This window comes from Felis catus, chromosome B3 (genome assembly GCF_018350175.1).
Source record: "Felis catus isolate Fca126 chromosome B3, F.catus_Fca126_mat1.0, whole genome shotgun sequence".
NCBI classification, from domain to species: domain Eukaryota; kingdom Metazoa; phylum Chordata; class Mammalia; order Carnivora; family Felidae; genus Felis; species Felis catus.
In genome coordinates this window covers 70119576-70128316 of record NC_058373.1, presented here as the reverse complement: position 1 = coordinate 70128316, position 8741 = coordinate 70119576, and the positions used below count along the sequence as shown (strand labels likewise).

General features: G+C 39.2%; 1 protein-coding gene and 1 pseudogene across 1 annotated transcript; both read left to right on the top strand.

Moving 5' to 3' along the window:
- The first annotated feature begins 436 nt into the window (after positions 1 to 436).
- Positions 437 to 1376, top strand: LOC105260354 (annotated as a pseudogene).
- A 3760-nt stretch (positions 1377 to 5136) lies between these two features.
- Positions 5137 to 6075, top strand: LOC111560946 (olfactory receptor 4K3-like). The gene has a single exon (XM_023256172.2). The coding sequence runs from the start codon at positions 5137 to 5139 to the stop codon at positions 6073 to 6075; it is 939 nt and encodes a 312-aa protein (XP_023111940.2).
- Positions 6076 to 8741: the final 2666 nt, after the last annotated feature.

Here is an 8741-nt window from a genome sequence, read left to right as displayed (position 1 = left end):
GCAAAGAGGAAGGGCAGAAGCAGGGCCAGTAAAGGATAAGAGAAAAGAAAGAAATGGAGAATTTTATTAAGACCCTTTCACATCTAATATATTTAAAATCGTCACTGCAAACAAATACAAAAGAAAAATAAAGAACTAAATTCTCTAAAGACATAATTACACTCATTTTTACTGATGGGAACAGTACCAGAAGGATGCCCTGCAGGAATGATAGTCGTTACCTCTGAGAGTGGCTGAGATGGGAGAGGACAGATGAAGAGAGCCTTCAGTATTTGCTCCAAATAAATCTATTATTAATAGTTTAAATGCTATAAGGTTAGACTGCATTCATGTATTATTTCGCTAATAACGGAGTGAATTAAAAAGTATCCTTTCAGGCTTTCTGCCAGTGGACCTGCCAAGTAAGCAACATGAAAGTCTCCCTCCCACCGCCGTCATGTCTCAGTCAGAGTTTCCCAAAGAGCCTGAAAAGCCGCGGAAGATTTTCATCAGACGTTTGAGCTTTGAAACAATGGATGAGAGTCTGAGGAGCCACTCTGAGCAATGGGGAATGCTCACGGACTGTGTGGCAATGACAGACCCAAACACCAAGCGCTCCAGAGGCTTTGGGTTTGTCACGTAGGCCACTGTGGAAGAGACAGATGCAGCCATGAGTGCAAGGCCACACAAGGTGGATGGAGGAGTAGCAGAACCAAAGAGGGCTGTCTCGAGAGAAGCTTCTCAAACACCAGGTCCCCACTTAACTGTGGAAAAGATTTTGGTCGGTGGCATTAAAGAAGACACTGAAGAACATCATCTAAGAGATTATTTTGAACAGTACGGGAAAACTGAAGTGATTGAAATCATGACTGGCCGAGGCAGTGGCAAGAAGAGAGGCTTTGCTTTTGTAACGTTTGATGACCATGACCCTGTAGACAAGATCGTCATTCAAAAAATACCATACTGTGAATGGCCACAACCGTAAAGTAAGGAAAGTTTCATCTAAGTAAGAGATGGCTAGTGCTTCCTCCAGCCAAGGAGGTCGAAGTGGTTCTGGAAACTTCGGTGGTGGTCGTGGAGGTGTTTTTGGTGGGAATGACAACTTTGGCCGTGGAGGAAACTTCAGTGGGCGAGGTGGCTTTGGTGGTAGTTGAGGTGGTGGTGGATATGGTGGCAGTGGGGATGGCTGTAATGGATTTGGTAACAGTGGAAGCAGCTTTGGAAGTGGTGGAAGCTACAATGATTTTGGCAATTACTACAATCAATCTTCAAATTCTGGAGGCAGAAGCTCTGGCCCCTATGGTAGTGGAGGCCAATACTTTGCCAAACCATGAAACCAAGGTGGCTGTGGCATATCCAGCAGCAGCAGTAGCTATGGAGGTGGCAGAAGGTTTTAATTACTGCCAGGAAAGAAAGCTTAGCAAGGGAGGAGAGCCGGAGAAGTGACAGGGAAGCTACAGGTTACAACAGATTTGTGAACGCAGCTAAGCACACTGGTGGCAGGGCCTAGCTGCTTCAAAGAAGACATGTTTTAGACAGGTGTATGGACAAAAAACTGGAGAACTGTATTTGTGACTAATTGTACAACAGATTATTTTAGTTCTGCTCTGAGGAGACTATAAAGCATTCCAACAAAGGGTTTTAATGTAGATTTTTTTTTAACTCCCATGCTGTTGATTGCTAAATGTAATAGTCTGATCATGATGCTGAATAAATGTCTTTTTAAAAAAAAGTATCCTTTCATTATCTTTTCATCACTTAGAGAAATGCCTAGCATATGGTTTACACTCAAACTACTAATATACATGACTCTGCACAAGGAAGTACCATGAAGGTTGAGACCTAACATTTCTCTGAAGTCCAAGAAGCGAGGTTCAAGTAGGCCCTTAAATCATGAGCCTAGTTGCAATGTGCCAAAGACGAGCTAGCTGTCACCTGCCCATCTATGTAAATCATCTAACTTCTGCTGGGACTGACACCAATATCTCACTTCCCTTTATGTCATGGTACATACAGGGCAAAAGAAATAAAGTTACGTTCTCCTAATACACGAAGAAATAAAAGGCTTGAAATGCCCTTCTCTTATACTTTCACTTGTATTTAACTAGACTAACTTGAATCTACTTTGAAAAGTGTGGATTTTTATTGCATGATGCCCTCAACACCCAGCTTTTCCTCAGGGAACCTTGGAAGCTAAGGATCCCCCAAGAGCATGATAGGAAAAACCTTTCCAAATACGGGGCTCTACTTAAAACACAGAGATAGAGACGGAAAGCCTCCAATACTCTTCATAGTGCACACTTGGCACACTGAGGAGGACACAGTCCCTCCAATAATGCTCATGGCAGAAAATTACCTGGAATTCATGTCACCTAAAGCAGACTCTGGAGTAAGCCCTCTCAGTAAGCAGCGAAGAAACCGGTTTCAGAGGTGATCTGTGTAGTGTAAGTATATCCCAGATAATTGATGTTTGAACTCACACTTTTAATGTCTTCCCCACAGGTTAAGACTAAATTCTTTTTTTTTTTCCTAAAGCATTTTTTTTTTTCCATACCTATCTATAGAGCTTAGAGTTCTGAATGTGTTATTTGGTTCATGTCTTCTGGGCAAGATTATGGGTTTTCTCTCCCAACAAATCCCTGGGACTTCCGAATTCCTAACAGCATTTCAAATACTAACAACAGCATTGCCTTCTATGACCTTAAATGCTGCCAGATGCCCAGGTTGGGGAAGATCGGTTCTCAAAAACCCTCCAACTTATCCTGACATTTTCTAATTCCTTTTGGATTTTACTTGTTTTCCCCTGAACAAAGCAGCAAATGGAGAAATGTTTCACTCAAAAACTGTAGGGCAAAGTACCTAAAATTCAAAACAATGAAACTGAATAGATTTTAATGTGAACCTGTGTATCTCACTCCTATTGTTACTAGCCATTTACATTTATTTGTGTCTCTGTTACCTCTTCATAGAACAAAAACTCTTATTTCAGAAGACTTTTTTTATGTTTATTTATTTTTGAGAGACAGAGACAAAGCATGAGTTGGGGAGGGGCAGTGAGAAAGAAAGAGAGAGGAAGACACAGATCTGAAGCAGGCTCCAGGCTCTGAGCTGTCAATACAGAGCCCCATGAGGGGCTCAAACCCATGGACCAGACCACGAGACCATGACCTGAGCTGAAGCTGGACACTTAACCTACTGAGACATCCAGGCTCCCCTGTCTTACTTATCTTCTAAAAAAAAAAATTTAAGAAATTTTATTTATTTTTTTAGTCTTGTCAAAATCAAGGTTTCAACCAGGTGCCATTTCCAGCAGTAAAATTATATTGGAAGTTTGGACTCTCAAAGACCTGTTTATATTCTAGTTTTTTTTTTTTTCACTTTTTATTTTACAACTTGGAAAATAGATAATTTGTGTATGTATGTACATAGTTTGTGAGGTTTATGTGAAGTATTCTAACCAAAAAATATATTAAAGGACATTAAAATAAATAATTAGAATTCAATAGTGAGATGATATTAACAAGGACATCATAAGCACATGTTGATTTTTTTAATAAAGTTTTACTTTTTGTGGAAAAATACTTAGAAGGAGAAAGAACAAAACCTAATAGAAAAAGTAAAACAGAAAAAAAAACGGAATAAAAAGAAAGGCAAATCATCCTTCAAAATGGAGAAAATGCTTAAAATCCCAATAAGAAATTAAAACTACATACACTTGCCATTTCTCATCATCATATGACAATAACATCACCTTGCACATCCTGTGAAACACAAGTAATTCATACATTGCTGGTGGAAACGCAAAATGCTTTAAGCCCAGCAGAAGGAATACAAACACATGAATAAATAAGACAGATAACTGTTTTCAAGGTGCTTAACATAGATGTGCTATATAATTCGAGCTAGTTTGTCGCTTTTATAATCTGAACTTTTAAAAAAATTAGGTTATGAGAAAGATGGAGAAATGAAGAGAAACCAAAGAAGAAATGGAAAAAGAGAAGGAAAAATGAAAAAAGACCTTGGCCTCCTGGCTTACAGAAAATAGTAAACATATGTATTTCCACAGAGCTCAAGTTAAACAATAGAAATGAAGAGTTTACATACAAACGAACTTAGAATTTATATTTCCTCCTGAAGAACAGTCAGGAGTATAAGTAGCTTTCATATATCCTTCATTTAGGGCAGCCTCAAAAAAGAAATCTCTGTTACCAATGAGAACCGAGAACCAGGGACCATCAAGGCATGTTAATGTTACTCAGGCCAAGGGAAACAGGAGTTTGTGGTCATATTCTTCCACGGGCAGATTCCAAATGCAGGGAAATACTGGGTACTAGGAACGCACAGTCAGTAACTGGGGTCTCTTTGGAAACACAACTATCTTTTCTCAAGTCATTTGATGAACGGTTTTTCCCAGAGTCAGTGAAATAATCGGTTCAGTCTGCTAACACATTTTCACAAAGCAATATTTGTTTCTGGGAAGCAAGTTTTGTGTCAGAAATGTAGCATTTGATTATCTCCCGGATTCTGGAAAATAACTTCTGAATATATTTAAAGCTACTCATTTTCCTGCAGAAGAGGCACATTTAAGCCTTGGAGAAATTATTTACCCAATATATTACTATTGAAATTTTTAACCAGAATATTCATTTTTTATTCCCATAACAACTATACTTCAGCTAGGTAAGGCTTTTGACCTACCCTTCTATACTTAGCTCTCCTTCTGGGCCATCAGACTGTGTCTACTTATAAATTCACAAAAACTTTATTTTCCATTTTGAGCTTTTTTTTAATATAAAAAAAAATTTTAATGTTTATTTTTGAGACAGACAGAGACAGATAATGAGCAGGGAAGGGGCAGAGAGAGAGGGAGACACAGAATGTGAAGCAGGCTCCAGGCTCTGAGCTGTCAGCACAGAGCCTGACGCGGGGCTCGACCTCATGAACTGTGAGATCATGACCTGAGCCGAAGTCGGACGCTTAACTGACTGAGGCACCCAGGCACCCCCATTTTGAGCTTCTGTACAATGGTATAATTTGAATTATTGACATGAGTACTATTTATCTGCTCCTCAGCACCTGAGCATTAATTAGATTTTTCTTTCCATTCTAGAAGTTCTTAGTTCTTCCTTTGGGTCACATGAGAACACAACGTACTAAATGGAGGAAGCTAACCAGTCTGTGGTGTCTGAGTTTATTTTTCGTGGACTTTGTAATTCAAGAGAGCTCCAGAACTTCCTCTTACTGCCATTTTCCATGCTTTACCTGATGACGGTTGTGGGCAACCTCCTTGTCGTGTTCTTATTCATCACTGACCCTCATCTCCATTCCCCGATGTACTTCCTCTTAGCCAATCTCTCATTTGTGGACTTCTGCCTTTCCTCAGTAACTACCCCTAAACTGACCATAGACTTCCTAAAGTATAATAAGACCATCTCCTTCGGTGGCTGCATGAGCCAGATCCTCTGTGTGCATTTTTTTGCAGGGGGTGAGATGGTGCTACTCGTGACAATGGCTTATGACCGTTATGTGGCCATCTGCAAGCCACTCCATTATTCCAGCATCATGGACAGACAAAAGTGCCTCTGGCTGGTTTTGATATCATGGGTCATTGGCTTTGTGCATGCCATGAGCCAACTAGCTATGATTTTAGATCTGCCCTTCTGTGGACCCAGAACAGTGGACAGTTTTTTCTGTGATATCCCTTTGGTGATCAAATTGGCCTGCATGGATACACATACTCTAGGAATATTGATAAATGCTGACAGTGGGGTCTTGGCAACAACTTGCTTCATTATCCTACTCATCTCCTACACCTATATCCTAGTAACAGTGCGCCTTCACTCTAAGAATGGAGCATCAAAGGCACTGTCTACCTGTACCGCCCACATCACAGTGGTGCTGCTGTTCTTTGGACCCTGCATCTTCATCTATCTGTGGCCACTTAGCATCACTTGGGTGGACAAGTTTCTTGCTGTGTTTTACACAGTAATCACACCTCTCCTGAATCCAGCCATTTACACACTGAGAAATAAAGACATTAGGAATGCCATAAAGAGACTGATAAGTCAACATATGGATTCAAAGGATAATTTCTAGTTTTCTCATTAAATCAGAAATTGCACCCTTTACATCCAAATTTGGCCACATTTTTACCTATAAACTGAACTGGAAACATGACCTGTTCATCATACCGATAGCTTTAAGTATTCCTAGATGTATGGTTTGTGTTTATTCCATTATGAAAATGTGTTCAAAACTCCAACACTTATATTCTTACCACTTGGAGAGGATAATAATTGAAAATAATAATTTGTATAAATATTCCTTTATATTTATTCAAATATTTCCAGATGACAACATTGATAATGATAATGATGAGTAATAAATACTACCATTAGTTTACCAATAATCCCTACACCATGCTAAGCATTTTACCTAGTTTACGTATGTTACAAAACCACTGAGTTAATTATCATTATTCTCATTTCTAATAATACATGATTTACTTACTTTAATTCTAACTTAGCTAGAGAGGATAATAAAGATATTTGAGTGATCTACATCTACCTAGAAAAAAAATGAATCAAATTATAATGTTATTGCCCTTGTACTCCACAGCATAACCCTTATAGTTCAAATTTTCAAGTCTTTTTTTTCAATCTTTAACATTTATTCAGTTTTTGAGAGACAGAGAGAGAGCATAAGCGGAGGGGGGTGCAGAGAGAGAGGGGAGACACAGAATCCGAAGCAGGCTCCAGGCTCCGAGCTGTCAGCACGGAGCCCAATGCGTAGCTCGAACCCACGAACAGCGAGATCATGACCAGAGCCAAAGTCGGATGCTTAACTGACTGAGCCACCCAGGAGCCCCAAGTTTTCAAGTCTTAACTATTGATTCAAACATTGAATTTCTCTTCACATTTTTTTTTGCTAAATACAACAGGAAAAGTATTCACAACTTCTTGAAACATTACTTATTTACTTATGTGAATAAATGAATTTCATGATTCTAATTTTACCTGATGTTAAAGCAATAAGAAAGGATTGCTAGTAGACGGGAAGAATGTGTTCCTTTGAAGCAAAAAAATTTACAGCAAAGAGAAGAAAGCCAAAATGAAACCATCAATGCATACAACACAATAATTTTATTCAAAAATCTAAAAACTTCCTAGAAATTAATAAAAAAGAATAATCCAAAGTGGGGACAGTGGGAAAAATTTAGACCAGGTGTTTATTTCTGAAAAGAAATACCACTGGACACTAGACACTCAACCTCATTAGTAATCATAAAATGTAACTTTAGATCATAATGCCATACATGTTAAAGAAAAACATCTGTCAGTAACAGTTATTGTTGACAATATGCATTGCTGTGTATTAATGGAAATTTTATAGCAATGGAAATTTTATAGCCTGCTGGTAGGTGAAAGTTGACTTAACCATCCTGAAAAACAATCTTGCGTTGCCTTGTAAAGCCAAACATGGGGATACACCATAAGTCAGTGCCTGGCTGCTAAGGGTCCATATACCTATTCTTCCCATGACTAACACAACACCCTCAAGATTCAGCTGGACACATGACCACCCAGCTGCAGCGCAGATTTCCTAGTCTCTGCAGACAGATGTGGCCATATGACTGACTTCTGGCAGCAGAACATGAGAGGCAATTTGTGAAACTTCAGCCATCTCTTTAAAGACATCAGCTCCATTTTCTCTTTCCTCTGTCCTGGTGGCTGGCACACAACTGGAGCAGATGCTTTGGAGTCAGTAATGAAAGCTACACGTTGAGAGGAGCAGAGCTAATGCTCCCTCCAGGAAACAGAGGGACTCCAGAAGGAGCCGAGGCAATGAAGATGGTATTGGTATGTTCTATCTACCACCACGCCATCGTTCATTTGCATGCTTTTCTTCCTGACCTACTTATATTGCTTTGTGTATTTCAGGTGTTATATATTGCAAATTAAAAAAAAATAATGAAGGAAAGGCTTTCTTTTTGGTCTTCTAACAACACCACCACCACCACAAAATTCCACATAGCACACAACCTTTCTTTCTACAGGTTTCAGATAGGCCATGTTCTTTTGGGCTATATACCTAACCAACTTCTCCCTTCGAGGGAAGCCCTCAACAGAAAGCCCCCAAAATGTATGATATGGCATGCATAAATAGTAAAACATAGAGAAAGAAAATGTGAGCAGTTGGGTGTTTGTGTTAGTAGTCTTGGATTGGGCAAAACAGTCATGTCAATGTCTTATAATCTTTTTGAATGAAACTGCCATTGTAATAGAGCATATATCACAGCACTGGATGATATAGGCCTTTTGCTGAATAAAATTATATTGACACATGTTTATAATATTGTGATTTCTAGTTTATTCCCATGAACACAAGAAGAAAGTCATGACTTCTTGTGTACTATCTGTATACCAAGACCTAAACTGTTAATAATGACATCTCAATCTCTATACCGTTAAAGTGATGATGACATAGCTGACCTAATGAAACTATATAAATAATGGTAGTTATAATTTTTACTTTCCTGAAATATTTTTTAAAAAGAGAAGTGCCAACTATATCAAGAGATGTTTGGGGCGGCTGGGTGGCTCTGTCAGTTGAGTGTCCGATTTCGGCTCAAGTCATGATCTCACAGTCCGTGAGTTGAGCCCCGCCCGCATCAGGCTCTAGGCTGACAGCTCAGAGCATGGAGCCTGCTTCAGATTTTTTGTCTCCTTCTCTCTCTACCCCTTCCCTGCTCATACTCTGTC

Coding starts and splice junctions, on each gene's coding strand:
- LOC111560946 (XM_023256172.2), top strand. CDS start 5,137: ATGGAGGAAGCTAACCAGTCTGTGGTGTCTGAGTTTATTTTTCGTGGA.